The 17,487-nt window shown below is 39.1% G+C and overlaps 3 protein-coding genes across 3 annotated transcripts in view; all 3 read right to left on the minus strand.

Annotated features, from left to right (window-relative positions):
* moto (minamoto) overlaps nt 1-17,487 on the minus strand; it is a 117,614-nt gene that overhangs the window by 45,403 nt on the left and 54,724 nt on the right. The gene's annotated exons all lie outside the window — the stretch shown is intronic.
* On the minus strand, nt 1,137-8,547 carry LOC141780760 (coenzyme Q-binding protein COQ10 homolog, mitochondrial). The gene is made up of 5 exons (XM_074656129.1): nt 8,348-8,547; nt 4,993-5,148; nt 4,047-4,239; nt 3,825-3,926; nt 1,137-2,936 (listed from the first exon to the last, which is right to left on the minus strand). Exons 1-5 carry the CDS (start codon nt 8,452-8,454, stop codon nt 2,784-2,786), a joined length of 711 nt encoding a protein of 236 aa, XP_074512230.1. The 5' UTR covers nt 8,455-8,547; the 3' UTR covers nt 1,137-2,783.
* hsd17b1 (hydroxysteroid (17-beta) dehydrogenase 1) lies at nt 11,743-16,059 on the minus strand. The gene is made up of 6 exons (XM_074656130.1): nt 15,900-16,059; nt 14,869-15,030; nt 14,146-14,325; nt 13,894-13,987; nt 13,626-13,809; nt 11,743-12,161 (listed from the first exon to the last, which is right to left on the minus strand). The coding sequence occupies exons 1-6, from the start codon at nt 15,994-15,996 to the stop codon at nt 12,006-12,008; spliced, it is 873 nt and encodes a 290-aa protein (XP_074512231.1). The 5' UTR covers nt 15,997-16,059; the 3' UTR covers nt 11,743-12,005.

Below are 17,487 nucleotides of genomic sequence, written 5' to 3' on the forward strand. Positions count from 1 at the left end.
CAACTGATTAGAAATAAAATTCTGATTGCCCTCTGGTTAACAGGGAACTAAGAGATTTACTGCCATGCAACTCTGAGACCCACAATATACCAATTGTTGTCTTTTTTTAGAGGCAGCTACAGGGGGTCTTTAGGGCGAAACAGCAGATCAACAGTAGATGTCACATAGTAGTGGTGTACATCATCTGAAAGCTGGGAACCTGAAGATTAATTTGATCTCAGCACTGTGATGGAATTTTCCATTAATTCCTCTCTTATTGGTAGAAAGGTCAGAGTGTTTGTCAGAGTGTCCCTCTGTTGACATTATTGGGTTGGAGTCCTGTCTAGAGGAGCCACCGTTATCTGTACAGCTGTGTCTGTAGTGGAGACCGTAGAGCCAGTCGCTAGGGCAACCAGGGTCAGAGATGCCAGAGGAACGAAGTAAGTCAAAACATGATAAGGGGTAAGACACTGAGCACCAGGGAGGAAGGGCAGAGTTGTGAGGCCTTCACGCAGAGAGCACCTCAATGTGGAGACCTGACAAATGCTCCTTGATCAAGCTTCAATAAACCTTCTTTGTAAGACATCATCAGCTCCGGGACCTCTTCCTTCCTAAGTTAACTTGTGTATCAATTATTCCATCACAAGCACTGTGTGTGAAATTGTTCTAGTCATAAATCAGAAATAAACATGAATTAAATAATTGATTAATCAAAATAAATTGTAAAAGTGTAAAAGGGTTTAGAACATTATAATAGAAGTATATGGTTTCCATCCCCATGCTCTATTATGTCTCATAAATTGTTGCCGCAATTATGGGGTTGATACCATTTGTTCCACAGATTTGGTGCTAAATTTAACCATTTTTTACCACTCGAGAATTTATAAAATTATCAATAATCCCTCCAAAATACCACATTAAGACATCAAGACCTTGAGGAACACCACAGAAAAAAAGCCATGCTGTGATTTGGTTTCAAAAACTTTTGACATTTTGAGATTTCTGCAAGAATTGCTTTTTTCGGCAATTGGATGGCGAGCACTTCTGTTCTGGAAACTGCTCATAAACCCTCTTATTGTCAGTATAAAACACTATTATCTTCTAGACTTTGGCATTTTCATTTGTAGCATGCTGTAAATATAGACTATGAACACAAATGCAATGGTGAAACAAACATTTATTCTCATAACAGTATCAGACACAATTACTTTAACTGAAGCGGACATAAACATAGTTACTGTATTGCACTGTAAACAAAATACACTATATTGCAATTGCAGTCAAATAACTCTTTCTACAAACCTGAATCCTATCGATAGTGTTCAAGCTGATTTCTAAGTGATCTAACTGGTCACAGGTGTTTACACAGGTGCATTCTGGGTGCAGGTGATTGATAATGAATTGTGGTAGCAAACAATGGCGTAGATAACCGTGTAGTTATTATGCAAAAAGAGTGTTTTAGAAATTGAAACTCAGTGTAAAGCAATGTGTGTGTGTTATGGTTTAGCATTATAGGCTACATGAGATAGTGGTTTCAATAATTGTGCCGCAAGAACTCGTTTTTGTGTCTTGGCAATAGAGTGCTTCAGGGATGAGGACGTTTTGTAGAGTTAGGTTCGCACTGGTTCCCTCGACAAACAGCCAATGGGATTTTTCCATTGAGTTTTGAATTATGGCAGAAAAAAAGCTCTGTGGCAAACAAATGCTTATAACACTTTTTTTTTATTTGTTCCGTAGATAATCTTCACAAACCACTTTTATGATTTTTCGCAGTAGTATCACCAGAAGTAAAACGTTAGGCTATAAACGAACTACACCACGGTCGCGAGTATACACAACGAGGCTGTAACAGCAGACGAGTCGGCGTGATGCCGTTTAGTAGTCTCATTTAGCCACTTCTTAGACACAGCCTTTTTAAGACACAAAAAGGCTTCAAAATTCACAAGTGGGATATTTATTGATGTATTTTATGTCCTAGAACAAATCGCTAAAATCTCTTCAGCTTGTGTTAACCACAGACCTTATTCCAGACATCTTACAAAAACCCAGTGATATCCAGACGAAGGAACCAGAGGTGCTAAAATGCTAACTCCTTTCTGTGTTTTAGGATTCATTCCTGTAGCACTCTACTGCAGAAAACAAACAAAACAATATATAAAAAGGTCATGAGTTGTTTGGAAAGTAAAATAATAATAATAAAAAAATTCTTCACATGAACACAGACCATTTCCATAGAGAGAAAAACTTGTTCTCAGAAGCTGAGTAATATTGACTGTAGCCTCGGGTCATTGGTCCTGTGCTCATGCAACTGTTACTGGAGGCACACAGTGTTTCCCCCCGCCCCCATACAAACACAACAAGGAGTAAACAGTTATTGAAATTATCCACTACCCTGGAAATCCTCGCTTGTCTCGCCCAGTCACTGAGGTCCCTTACAAAAATGTGCAAAAAAAGAAAATGTAACAGTATATTAAAAAAAGAAAATAGCTGGGTTACCAAAATAAAAGTTGTTTCAACGCTGATCAGGAGTCACTTGTCTGTACATTATCCCACAGTGTTACAAAGAAACATGGTCATTTGAAACCATGCATTTATTGTTGTCCCTAAATATGTACAAGAAAGTAAATAAATTAGCTTGTGGATTATAAATAAAAAGTCAGGTGTGTTAAATGTGCAACTTGAGTATAAGATATGAGTGTGTGCAAAAAGAAGATCCAGTCTCCTGTGTTAAGACAAGTGTTGAAGGCAGGTAGAACAGGGTTTGGTTAACGGTCCAAGGGGATGTGGATATCAAAGGGGTCGCCTCATGTCGACCGCCTCCTCAGTGGCGCCTCCTGCTGGTTCCCGTAAAGAGACGTTGCTCGTAACTCAAAGGCATTGACCATCTTTTTGACCACTTCGTCAAAGAAAACGCCGGCCAGCTGAGAGTGCAGGAGAGATTTGAACTCAAATGACACCTACAGAGACACAAGAGGGGGACAAACAGGGTTAGCTGACGGTCTGTGAGATTCTTGGTTTATTCAATTGAAAAACCGAAGACGTCTTTGGACAAGTTAAGTCGTTTTTTGACAGCCAGACTTCTTTTAAAATCAGTGTTTCCCAAAAGTCTGGGTCTTTTAAAAAAGACAAACCATCGCGACCCAATTCACAATAGGCCTCATCTAGAAATTATGAGAAATTAACGTTCCTCACCATTTTTTACCACCATTTCCACATCAACTTACATGATCTTGAATAGGTTAACCAGCCATTTAGAAGATACGTTTGATAAATCACAACTCAAAGCATTTAGGTGGAGTTAACAGGCTATTTCTTTCTCTCATCAGTAAAACAAACTGAATGTACGCTGCCTTTCAAATTAGATTCAATGTTATAAGTAGGCTACAATTATCCAAACATTCAGGCTCCCTCATGTGGCTCAAAGGTGTACTGGAGATAGAAATTTTAAAATGTATTTGACGACCTTCATAAAATCTCCTGCGACCCACCTGTGGGTCCCGACCCAGTCTTTGGGAATGACTGCTTTAAATGCTCGTTGACAAATCAATCTTATTTAACTCTATTGAAACCCAACCACTTCCTGGCTGACCCCGAGGTAATCTGAGCCAACATTAAGGTCAAACCGCCCGTCAGCAGCTCCTTAACACTGTTACCTGCCCTGCCAGCTATTTAAGGCCTCCTGGGAATCCAGCATGCTACTAGAGACTACATTTAGAGCATAATGAGAGTTTACGCAACACTTCCTTTGAGTCAGTAATCCATTCACAACAGTACAGGAACGAAGACTTGGAATTTGACTCTCTTTAAGCATGCAATCTGATCCCTCAAGGCCCATATACACTTACATAGAAATCCACTTTGCAGGAGGCTGGTGAGTCTTCGGCTCCAGGGGCGAATCTCCACATTGTTTCAAGATGCCTGAAGAGGGATCCATCAGTACACACGGCCTGTTTCAAAAGAAATGACCCTTTATTTATCACTGACTGACAAAAGGTAATGAGCATACGCTGAGTCAAAGTAGATTATTTGAGAAGAGAATTAGGTATCTGTAATGGTTGTTTTCTTACCCTGACTTGGTGGTTTGGGATGATGGTGACCTCAGAGGTGTAGCGTTCCACAATGGGGGGGAAACCTATTTCGAGGTCTGCCCGGATGAAGCCATTTGGCCCCTTCCTGACCCGAGACTTCTTGCACCAAGGAACAAAGTTCTGGTATTGGTTCACATTGGCCACCACGCTGTACATCTGCTCTGGAGTAAACCTACAGAAAGAGGCACATGCAATGAGATGATATCTCCTTTTTAAATTTAATTCTTGAAGTATCCACTTCTATTTAATGATCAGTTTTAAGTGTATGTTATATTTTCACTACTTATTTAGTGAAATTAATATGCAATGTTCCTAAGTAAATGGTCTTGCATTTATACAGCGACTTTCTAGTCTTCTGAGTGCTTTACACTACATGTCCGCATTCACCCATTCACACACACATTAATACACTGATGGCAGAGGCTGCCATGCAAAGTGCCAACCTGCCCATCAGGATCTGATCTAAATACTCATTCACACACTGATGGCTCAGCCTTCGGGAGCAATTTGTGGTTAAGTATCTTGCTCAAGGACACTGGAGGACTGGAGGACCCGTAGGGCTGCAACTAACAGTTATTTTCATTATGAATGAATCTGCAGATTATCGATTAGTCGAATCGAATTGTTTATAAATTGTCAGAAAATAGTGAAATCACAATTTCTCAGAGCCCAAGGTGTTGTCTTCAAATTGCTTGGTTTGTCCAACTCCCAAATACATTTAGTATACTAGACACAGAAAAGCAGCAAATCCTCACATTTGAGAAACCATTTATTTCAATATCAATCTTAATGTTCTTATTGTCGACTAATCAATTTATTGACTAATGTGTTCAGCTCTATTCCGGTCCTCTTCACAACGTGTTTGTTTGGGTGTTATTGTCTTCTTATTTCAGTGGTTTGTTGGGTATCATATCGGAGCACTCACCCTAGTGTCCGGCACTCGGTGTACTCCATCCTGCGCGGGCTGATGGGAGCAGCCAGGTTGATGAAGCTGTGGCTGGGTGTGCTGACGGGGACGGCGGGGCAGAGAGGCAGGCTGGCCCTTCTGGCTGCCAGGGCACCGCAGGAACCCCACAAGTGTCTGAAGGGAGGAAAATATATTTATATGGGAAGACAGTGATGGGTTTGTTGGAAATATACAAAGAACATCACAGGCTTATTCAGTCAGGGGGCGGTGCCATCTGACAGATTCATTTGCATTTTAGTCTGGGTGAGTAATACACCAGACTGGCACATACGGGTACTTCAAAAAAAGTCAAGTTGTTGCCAGTTGGGCTGCAGTTTGCCATGTTATAATTTGAGCATATTTTTTATGCTAAATGCAGTTCTGTGAGGGTTTCTGGATAATATGTTTCATTGTTTTGTGCTGTTGTTTGATTTCCAATAATAAATACATACATTTGCATAAAGCAGCAGCCCACTCCCATGTTGATAAGAGTATTAAATACTTGACAAATCTCCCTTTAAGGTACATAATGAACAGATACAAAATGTGATTAATTGTGATTAACTATGGACAATCATGCAAATTAATTGATTGACAGCCCTCATATCTGCTTAATCAAATAGTTTCAGTGTAGTTTGTGATCTAGCAGACATTATCTCACATACATCTGTCTAGCAGATGACAATCTTGAACACTAGTTTTGGCATGTCGAAACATCAGGAACTGATAAAAACAGACTTGTGTCTACTTGATGCAAGTGTTTTCAAAGTTTCATTTTCAACAGCAGTAGAGGGGTTTTCCAGCAACCTGTAAGCCTTTAGAACAAAGGGTCGTGGTTTGAGAAAGGTGTGAAACTCCACCTCTCAGTGTGTCTGTGTGCAGAGGTGCAGTTCAAAGACTGGTAAACAAGTAGTAGACATCAGGCTGCACAGTGAATACTTGAGGATTGTAAACACTGGCTAAAGGTTGATGGTAAAACAAACATTTTGTTGAACCATAACTAGCATACTGCATATGGCGTTACAATGCACAGTCAGATTTGGTGTCCTTTAACACAATGTTGAGTTAAGGTATTGTACTACACCTGACAGGCCTATGTAATGGCAACGGTGACACAAACATAGGAAAAACAACAGCTGTTGTTGCCTGTTGGGCTTCAGTTTGCCATGTTATGATTTAAGCATATTTTTTATGCTAAATGCAGTACCTGTGAGGGTTTCTGGACAATATCTGTCATTGTTTTGTGTTGTTAATTGATTTCCAATATTAAATATATACATACAATTGCATAAAGCAGCATATTTGCCCACTCCCATGTTGATAAGAGTATTAAATACTTGACAAATCTCCCTTTAAGGTACTTTTTGAACAGATAAAAAAAAAAGATTAACTGTGGACAATCGTGCGATTAATCGTGATTAAATATTTTAATCGATCGACAGCCCTGGGTAATTTACAGTTTGAATGTAAAAGCATCAATTGAAAAAATATTTTAAGTGAAAGCAAAGCATTAAATAGATAGATTGTAACTTTATTGATCCTGAGGGAAATTTAAGTTTCCAGCATCACAGTTCCATAGTGCAAAACATGTTAGTAAAAAAGGCGGTCAAAAAGTTAGTAGTGCAAAGTACAAAACAATACACCAGATATAAAAATACAAGGAGATGAAGAAAACTGTTAAAACTGAATATAGTGCAGAAGAGACTGTTGAAAAATGAATGTAGTGCATAACCCCTCCCACCACCTCCATGATGAGCTAGTAGTCAAGATGAGGAGCACCTTCAGCCACAGACCCATCCCCCCTCGGCACAACACAAAGGGCCTGGGTCAGTCCTTCATGCTGGTAGCCATCAGGCTCCACAACCCAGGCTGACCCCCATATGAGAACAATGAGGACTTTAAACATGCACTATCTGCCTTTAAACATGCACTATCTAGCTTTTAAATATGCACTATCTAGCTTTTAAATATGCACTATCTAGCTTTTAAATATGCACTATCTAGCTTTTAAACATGCACTATCTAGCTTTTAAACATGCACTATCTAGCTTTTAAATATGCACTATCTAGCTTTTAAATATACACTATCTAGCTTTAAATATGCACTATCTAGCTTTTAAATATACACTATCTAGCTTTAAATATGCACTATCTGCAACCATCATGGACTCTAACCACTGGCGCACTTTACACTTACTTTACACTATTCATCCTATATACCACATTTATTTATTGTACATACTGTACACACTATGTTCACCCATTCACTCTGTATCTTTTATATCTCTATTATTGTTTTTATAATCTTTGTATACCTTTACCTCTCCTGTGTTTCACTCTGTTTGCTGATGTTGCTGCTTGGACAGATGAATTTCCCTCCGGGGATTAATAAAGGTTCATCTTATCTTATCTTATAGTATGTCGAATTTTTTTTTATACAAATCACAGCATAGTATATCGAAAAGAGTCATAAAAAAAGTCAAAGTATAGTATGTAAAAAGTGATGATATAGGATGCTGAAAAAAAAAGTTAAAAAGTCATAGTTTACTTTGTCGAAAAAAGACACAGTATAGTATTTCAATGTTTTTATTTTTTAAAAAGTCATAGTATAATATGTTGACTTTTTGCGACATAGTATACTATAACTTTTTTTTTTTTTTTTCCGACATACTTTCCTATGACTTCTTTTATTTATTCGACATACTATACTATGACTTTTTTACTACATGTATTTATTGATGGACTGTATACACTATGTTCACCCATTAACTCTATCTTTTATATCTCTATTATTGTTTTTATAATCTTTGTATACCTTTACCTCTCATGTGTTTCATTCTGTTTTGCTGATGTTGCTGCTTTGACATCTGGATTTCCCTCCAGGGATTAATAAAGGTTCTTTTTATCTTATTTTAATAATATTTCTGCCAGTTATTTTTCCACTAAATGAAAAGCAGCTTCTTGAATGCAAGTTTCCAAAAGTTCCACAAGAGGGAGAAAAGACAGACAGACAGACACATGACTGTCTCCTCTGCTTCACTCACACTGGAAGTTAACAAGTCCAATTCATTCATACGTTAATGACAAAATATGTCCAGAAATGTAAAGAATATGAAGTTTAACATCTAAATTACACCAACAGCCACTTTCAACTGACTAATAAGAAGTATAGATATAATGTATAGACATTATAATGATATAGACAAAGAGGCATTAACGAGGACAGCTATCTCGTCCTGCTTTCAACAGCCGCCGTAACTACGACAACAGACCCAAAGTCTTCAGATAACACGGTCGCCTGATCAACCGAAACACCGGTACTCATATGACTCACCTAAAGTTTGCTCTTCTACTGTTTCCTCCTCGCACAGCTTTTGAGGAGTGGGCTTCACACATCTCCAGCAGAGCCCTGAAGAGGAGAGGAGTCGTTTTGTTGGCCATGGTGGAGTTTAAAGAGAGAAGAGACTTCGGTATTTCCAGCCCGGCGGTAGCAGCAGCGACTCGGCTCAGATCTAACTGATGACTCGCTGCTAGGCTCCACTCCGCCCAATAAGGTGCAGCAGTGACGTAACGGGAGGCTCCAGCCAATCAGAGAGAAGGCTAATCAGGTTTAAAAAGTTTCATAAGTGATTACTAAATGCACAAAACAACCAATTAAAGAGGGGGTTTTATGTTTTACTGACTGACCTAATTAGAAAATTAAACTGTTTTTTTCATACTTGCCAACCTTGCTATCTCAAAAAAAAGGGGAGGATTTCAAAACCTTTTCTTGATCCTAATCTAGAAAAAATTTTAAAGAATTGAAAAAATTTCAGAGACTTTGTTCAAGATTCAAGATTCAAGATGTTTATTGTCACGCCGGTTACACAAGTACAATCGTGTGAAATGCTTTTTCCTGGGAAGCTCCATTAAAAATAATAAGTTATATTACAATTATAATGTGTGTGTTGTCCTTAATGACTCTCAGGGACTTCCTGAGGCACAGCTGGGTGTTAGGAGTGTTGTTTCCTGCATTCTGGTGATTTTTTCAGAATGAAAATAACAAAATACACTGCAACAAGATTTTTTATGGTAAAAAAGGCCTACTTTTAATTTAATTTAACTTTTAATTCTCAGGAAAGAGAATTGAATAAATTGCCCCTCTGGGGTGAACTTGTGTGAATCTCTGGCATGAGCTATTCAGTTTTTTTTATGGGGTGTATAATGGGTCTACAAGTCAGTTAAGATCATTCCTTACCCAGAGAGTAAATTCAGAATTTACAATCCTGTCCCCCAGATGATGAGGAAATACATATTTGTTTCCTTATTCACAGACACATTTGTGATTGAATCACTGTAAATATTTGACGAGCAAGCCAAAGTCTGACTGGCACTGTGTGGTTGATTGAACAAGAGAGCACATGCTGTGTGTGTGATTCACCTGGACTTTGGTGCTTCAGAGGAATAAAGATCATCGTCTACATTTAAATTTCCTGTGAAAAGCAGAGCAGCCTTTCTGCATAATCCTCCAGGCTCTAAGAGGCGGACACCGCTGGGTGTTAAGTGTTACGGTAAGAACTGGTAGTGCAGGATCCATTTCAGGCTCTTCAGGTTGGAATTAGAGCACTTCATCAGGGAGGGACTTACGGTAAGAGCCTTAGTCATGCCATCAATTTAAGGCCAGAAACGTCACTCGTAGACGTACAGACAAGCTAACCTGTCTCAGGTTATAAGAGGACATACTCATAGGCTTAACAGCCCCAGACTGATCCAACAGTTACACAATGGATGGATGCCGTTCCAGCTGGCCCTCATTCAGTCTTTATACAGTTCAGTGATTCAGGCGGTTAAACATCCTCCTTATAATTTACTCACAACAATTCAGAAAGACATTTCTTTAAATGATCTTTTTTATTGAAACAGAAAGGTACTAGAGGTATAGAGCGCTGCCGGAATGAGTCCTCAAACCTGGAAATGAGTTTGCATTTTAGCACTTCTGGTTCCCTCGTCTGGAAGTCAATGGGTTTTTTGAATAGGTTTTTAGTGAGATGCGTGAAATAAGGTCTGTGGTTAACACAAGCTGAAGTGATTTTAACATTTTGTTCTATGACATAAAATACATTAGTAAATATCTGTGTCTAAATGAGACTACTAAACGTCATCACGCCGACTCGTCCGCCGTTACAGCCTCGTTGTGTAAACTTGTGCTCATGCGACCGCGGTGTAGTTCGTTTATAGTCTAACGTTAGCTTTTTACTTCGGGCGATTGCATTTACGCTTAAAAAAACAGTGGTGTTCATTTGTGGAGATTATCATGCAGAACAAAACCTCTAAATATCATAAACGTGTGTTTGCCACGGAGTTTATTTTCTGCAATAATCCAAAACCCAATGGAAAAATCCCATTGGCTTTTCGTCGAGGGAACCAGGGCGAGGCTAGCTACTTTGTCCCTGGAGCACTCTATTATGGTAACAATAGCTTAGAATAGCTTTCTCCACAAGCACCCAGCCTGTGCACACCCCTCCCCCTCTTCACGCCTCTGTCCATCCAGGAGGGGGAGGTCAACAGGCTCTTCAAAGGACAAAACCCCCGCAAGGCAGCCGGCCCAGATGCTGTCTCAGCTGCAACTCTGAAACACTGTGCAGACCAGTTGTCTCCAGTGTTTAGAGGGATCTTCAACACATCCCTGGAAACCTACAAGGTGTGCCTGCCTGCTTCAAAGCCTCCACCATCATCCCGGTCCCCAAGAAGCCAAGGATCACAGGTCTTCAGGATTATAGACCCGTCGCTCTGACCTCTGTGATAATGAAGACTTTTGAACGCCTTGTGCTCCACCACCTAAAGACAATTACCAACCCCCTGCATGCAAACTTCTCTGATAAAGAGCCGTGAGGATTTCTATGAGATGATTAAAGGAATTAATCTGTGATTAAAAAGCCACATGTCAAAACTGAACTACCACAGAATATATGACACCGTCTGTTTGTGTGTTCATTGTGGTAATAAGAGGACTGAGAGATTTCAAGACTAAACTAGCTGTTACAGTGTTTTTCCTCTTTGCCTGTTCTTTTTTTAATATAAATGCTTGTTCCACTTCAACAAAATACCATAACTCCTGATCATTAATCTGATATCTGCCATAAATCCATATTTACTGTGGAGAAAATACTTAATTTGAGTGCTATTTATTGTGTAACCTACAACATACTCCTCCTGACACTAGACCTTTTTCCCAGCAGCCATGTTGGCATGAAATAGCAGGAAACAGGTTTAATTAATGAATACAATAGCAGCACGCTGACGCTGTTTGACCTGATTAGTGTCATTGCTAACACCTGTGTTTAACCTACTGTCAAAATGACTGCTGTGAAAAAGGTCTCTTGACCTCTATTATGAATAGATAGAGAGTAATAAGGTACAACTGTACAGTACAATCTGCAGTGAGTGTATCAGATATCATCCAAAGTCATTTCAGTTCAGTTCAAATACTTTATTTGTTTATCCCTAAAGGGGCGTTTTAAGGCAAGCTGTTCAACAAACACTGGAAAAGAAATACAACATACAATATCATTAATTCATGTCAATTAATCTCAGCATATTTTTCTTTCACAGCCAGTGGAGAAACTTTTGTTTGTTTCATGCTTTGGAGCAAGGAAATTGTTCCTGTTCGCTTAAAATAGCCAAAAAATAGAATAGAAAATAACATAAGAAAATTCTTATTTTACATTTAACAATGTGGTAAGAAGAAAATAACCCTCAAATATTTCTGCACCAATCTGAAAATGGTCTATTTTTTTATATTTCTATATTGTAATAAGGAATATAATTTTTGATAAGTGATGCACTAAAAGAGAAGCATGGAGTCACACCCTCCTGTGAACTTCCAAAACTGAACCACCTGCCCTTTCCAGTTACGCAACCAGAGTGAGTCACAGCATGTCAAATCAAAACTGAAAGAGCAAAAACATCAACGTCTGCACATAAAGAAAAAGAAGAAGCAAGGAGTGGCAAAATCATTGTTCCTCAGCTGAGAACATGATTTTGCTCAAAGCGCTGATGTACCGCGAGCCGTCTGGCTCAGTGATCTTCAGCTTGGTGAGAGGTGGCACGGCACCGCTGGTGAAGTATCTGAATGCAGGGCTGGGTGACTGGATGGCATCCAGAAATACCTTGGAGACAAAAAGCAAACACACCCAGTGGTTAGATGCTCTTACATTGACACACTAACCTCAATTTGTTGTCCTCAGTGTCCTGTGCTAAACTCAACCTATATCACTATTCTGATGAAGTTATGTAAAACACACAATTACAAGTAAAAGTATTCAAAAGTTTACTTCAGGTGTAAATCAAGCCAAAATAAAAGTACATTATAGTATAAGCAGAAAATGCACTTTAATCATGAAAAGCTAAAGTTCTCAATATGCAGACTGGCCCCTGTCTGTTTTATATAGTTGTTACGTCCACTGATTTTCCAGCCAATTAGACTGTTATCAGATCATTAAATGTGCGATATAAGCCTCACAGATGTGGGTCATTAGGGCCCTGCCTCACCTAATAGTAGGTTTGTCATCTATTCACATGGTGGATCACGAAAGAAGGATTAAAAGAAGAAGACAGCGACCTCTAGCGAGCGTAGTAATTATGACAGAAGCAAAAGTGGAAGTGAGGCGCTGCAGTATAGACGGTTGAGTTGTGTGGATTTTCCCTCTGGCCTCTTGTTGGAGGAGAGCTGGCTGTGTGTGTGTGTGTGTGTGTGTGTTTTAGGTGTGTCAGACTCCTCTCTCAGGGCCTGATCAACCACACCTGAGTGCTTGATCACCCACTCCTTAATCTCATTCAACAATCAGTGGACCTATCTACTCTCAACTGTTGAAACTATGTTTTCTTTGATAGCACCTTGACACAGCTCTGCTAATCCTTGATCCTTTGTCTTTGTTAGTCTTGGTGACTTTATTTAGGAAGTAGGGGTTGTGCTATTTATTTTTGCGTCTCCTCTTCTCCTGTTTTGTGGCGAGTTAGGGAGATTGTCTTTTTGTTTGATTCAGCAGAGTAATGGAGTTTTTTATTTTCTAGTTAGTGTGTGTTCTTTTGTTATTTTGTCCTTGGAGACTTAGAGGCTTTATTAGGGCTGGGCAATATAGAGAAAATCCCAATATTTTTGACGAAATACCTCAATATCGATATTGCGATGACATTGTAGGGTTGACTATTGGTGCTTTCACAAAATATTTACACAATGAGATTTGATAAATAATCATCAGTAATGTGGATTTAATGACTAAGTGGGTAAAGGCAAATAACAGTCTGGTAAGTTCAGGAAGTTACATCACTTTACTGTAATGCAGTATTAATTAATTGTTCTTACCAGCATCATTTATATATATATTACTAATGCAGTTATGATCTACTGTAGACATACAAGCAATATGAGATATGAGCAACTTATGATCCTTTTAAACTTGTTTATATTTTTGGCATTGTGTACATTTTGGATTTTATGTATTTCAGATATCTGTTGACATTTTATATACTTTCACCGTTATTGATATTTTAATGTTTTTGCACTATTTGTACTGCAACTGCTGCACAACACTTTCCCTCTGGATAAACAAAGTTCTGTCTTATCACCATACCTTTACAATGTCCTCAGTGTCCTGCGCTGCGTTTTGGAAAACGGAGGCGCAGTGCTGCAGGTATTTCTCATAGAGGCTGAGTGTGAGGGCATCGACCTGTTGGAGAGACGTATCCCCGAGCTCTGCCTTCTGCAGGTTGAACAGGAAGTCGGTGTTGACTGGACCACACTCAATGAGACTCACGCTGCAGGATGAAGCATAATCAACATTTACAGTTAACAGCCTTTTAAACTACGGAAGCAAGATGCAGCAAACATTAAAAACTCACTGGATATTGAAGTGTTGCAGGAGGACAGCCAAACTCTCACACGCTCCCTCTATTGCAAATTTACTGGCACAGTACACCTCATTAAAGGGGAGGCCTGCAAGAGAGCATGAAGCACAGAGATGGGTTGTTTTGACAATTTCATGCACGGCAGCAACAACAACATTTTTGCGATTTCTATCAAATCATTAGAAAAACTGCACACGTGGAACACCGTTGACGTTTGGTGAATCCTCAACCACGTGCTTGTCTCACCTTGAAGCCCCCCGGTGCTCCCGGTGACCAGAATACGGCCCTGGCCCTGAGCCTTCATCTCCGGCAGGAAAGCCTGGATGGTCTGGATGGTACCGAGGAGGTTGACCTCCAGAATCTGCCTCATCGAGTCCAAGGACTGCACCTCCAGCGGACCCATCAAACCCACACCAGCATTACACACTGGGAGAAGTGAGGATAAGCCCGTTAAAGTGGCAGTAGGCAGTATATTTTTGGCATCATTAGGCAAAAATGCCATAATAACCTTTCAGAATATTGTAATTCAAGTGTTCTGAGAGAAAACTAGACTTCTGCACCTCCTCATGGCTCTGTTTTCAGGCTTTAGAACATCTAGCCTGTAACTTTCTCATTTTAAGCTAAACAGTACACTAAAAGATGTTTCTGAAAACATTTGCTAAATAGGCATTACAGTAACAGAATATTGAATCATATTTGATCAGCGCTGCATAGTTTGACCGTTTGATCGGAGTTATTGGCAGCTGCTCAGACTCCAGCTCGGCTCTGATTGGTTGTTTTCCTCCGGTGTGTGAAATCCTGCAGATGCCGTTAGGACTACCGGAGGACACAGAGGCACATGATTTTTTTCAGATTACCTGTCTCACTTGCAACTTTTTTAAATCATATTTCCTCCATTTTCTACCCACTACAGCTTTAACACACACAAATCAAAACCTTAAATGAGAACACGCTGACACAAGAGCATACCCAGAATGTCCACTCGTTTCTCCACAACCCTGTCCCTCGCATCCAGGATGGACTGCCGGTCGGTCACGTCCATTTGGAGTATGTCCAAGGTATCCTTGTGCAGGCTTTTCACACACTCCAAAAGACGCTCCTTCTTAGCCAGGTTTCTCATCGTGGCATACACTAAACAGAGAGCAGCACTTAGTGGCATGTCTTGATACAGATTTCACAATACTTTTAGATATAAATCACATATATGTTGCAGAATATCTCTGTTTGCAGTGTCAAGACGTTTGTTTAGTCCAGTATCACATATAGTACATTACATACTGTACAGTGTCTCCATAGGCTTAGAACAGGGGTCAGCAATCTTTACTATCCTAAAAGCCATTTTAGGCAAAAAAAAAAAAAAACTGTCTGGAGCCGCAAAACATGTGATCATTGTGATGAAGGTAACACAGTTTATAGTCTAAGTATATAGTATATAAGTCTAATGCAGTGAGGGCAAAAGAGACAATGTACTACGGAGTATTAGGGCCACACTGAGGGAAAAAACATCTGAGATTTTTAAGAATAAAGTCATAATGTTACGAGAATAAAGTCAGAAGTTTACAAGAATAAAGTCAGAAGTTTTTGAGAAAAAAAGTCGTTATATTACGAGAATAAAGTCATAACTTTAAGACAAAAAAGTCGTAATATTACGAGACTAAAGTCATAACTTTACGAGAAATAAAGAAAATAACAAGTAAAAATTACTACTTTATAATATTGTGACTTTATTCTTGAAATCTCAGATTTATTTTTTCCCCTCAATGTGGCCCTAATACTCCGTCGTACCGTCGTACCATAGACCTACAACAATAATAAATAAAAATGAAAATGTGAACAAAACACAGCTATTCATTTCCACTAATTTTTTTTAAAAATCCACAGGGAGCCAATGGAGAGGAGCTGAAGAGACCCCTGGCTTAGAAGGTCCTTTACATCAACAGCTCCTGACCCAATGCAAGCACATAAGGAACACAATAAAAGACCGTGTCAGCTGCGGTTACCTTTGAATGTTTTGTTGGGATCAGAGGCCAGCCGGACAGCCAGGCTGAGACCGATTCCCGAGGAGCAGCCTGTAATCAGCACCACCTTCTTGTCCATGGAGCCACCAAACTGTCTGCTTCAACAGAGAGCAGCTGGAGCCGTGATGATAAAATGGAGTTATGTGAAAGCCCTTCTTCCCAGTGTTTTCACATTATTTCGCTATCACTAGGCCAGTTAATCCTAAACATCTTATCGGCCACCTGGAGCCCTCACATTCTTTCACATGTCCTTGTTACTGAAGTTGATTTTGTTTTTCTATTGAAGCACGTGAGAAACATCACTGCCTTACAACGACTAACACCACTACAACGGACAGTCAGGACTGCAGAGAAAACCATTGGTGCCAGCCTGTCCTCCATCCAGGACTTATACACCTCCAGAGTCTTGACTAGATTATTGACAGCTTGACACACAGTGTTGAGCAGTATCTCAAATTAATCTTCAGTTTCCCAGCTGTCAGATGATGTACACCACTTCTGTGTGGCATCTACTGTTAACTTTTTTATCTATGATCATTGCCTACACCCCAACCCTACCTCTCTAAAAAAAAGGGCAGAATGGTAAGGGGTTAATGCACAACTTCTCTTTTTTAATCATATACTATACTGTACTGTCACTGCCAATAAAAAATCCTACACACTGTACATACAGATTTTATATAGACATGTATACATACTGTACATATTCCAGTCCATGTATAGCCATTCAGTAGTTATTCTTTGCACTATTTGTATTGTTTACACTAAAAGAACACTTGACTGTATATAGATGTTTTTATTTTATTTTTTATTTTATTGTTGGTCATTAGTGCTATATATATATATATATACATATATATATATATATATTTATTATATTATATATACATATTTTTTAATTAATTAATGTATTATTTATTTATTTATTCATATAATATTTCTACACACAACTATTTCTTTACATACTGCTACTACATAACAGCTCTGTCTATTCCTCACCTTTATTTATCCAGTTTTGTTGTCCTCCCTGTCCCTAGCTGTTTTTTTATTATTATTATTTCTGTGTAAGTACATTTAGAGAGATGCAAAAAAGCTGGAGTCCTTGTATTTATGTACTTGGAGAATAAACACACTTTTGATTCTTTGTGGGGCAACATAAATGATCAATGGTGTAAAGTGTATATCAAATTTATTTTTGGAGATGTATACACTAGATTTCCTTATTTATTTCAATTCAATTAAGCTTTAGAGAATAATCACAATGCTCAGAAAAAGCTAGTACACCATGCACTCGACCCGTTTATCCTTTGAATTGCACCAAATATAAGCACCAGGTGGCAGCAAAACATCATAATGCATCATATATCACACTGACTTCTGGCTTGGCTGCTACATTGGTCACTTCAACACAATGAGGCTGAGAACAGCCAGAAAGGAGCACAATGGGTTTGAGTTCAAGGGATCGAGCTGTTCTCATAACATCACTGATTTGGAGACCTTGCGTCCTCTTTTCCAAGCTTGTGTTGAGAGAAAGGGCATGTCTAACAGAGAGTTTGCTGATTTGCTGATA

Source organism: Sebastes fasciatus, chromosome 13 (genome assembly GCF_043250625.1).
Source record: "Sebastes fasciatus isolate fSebFas1 chromosome 13, fSebFas1.pri, whole genome shotgun sequence".
NCBI classification, from domain to species: domain Eukaryota; kingdom Metazoa; phylum Chordata; class Actinopteri; order Perciformes; family Sebastidae; genus Sebastes; species Sebastes fasciatus.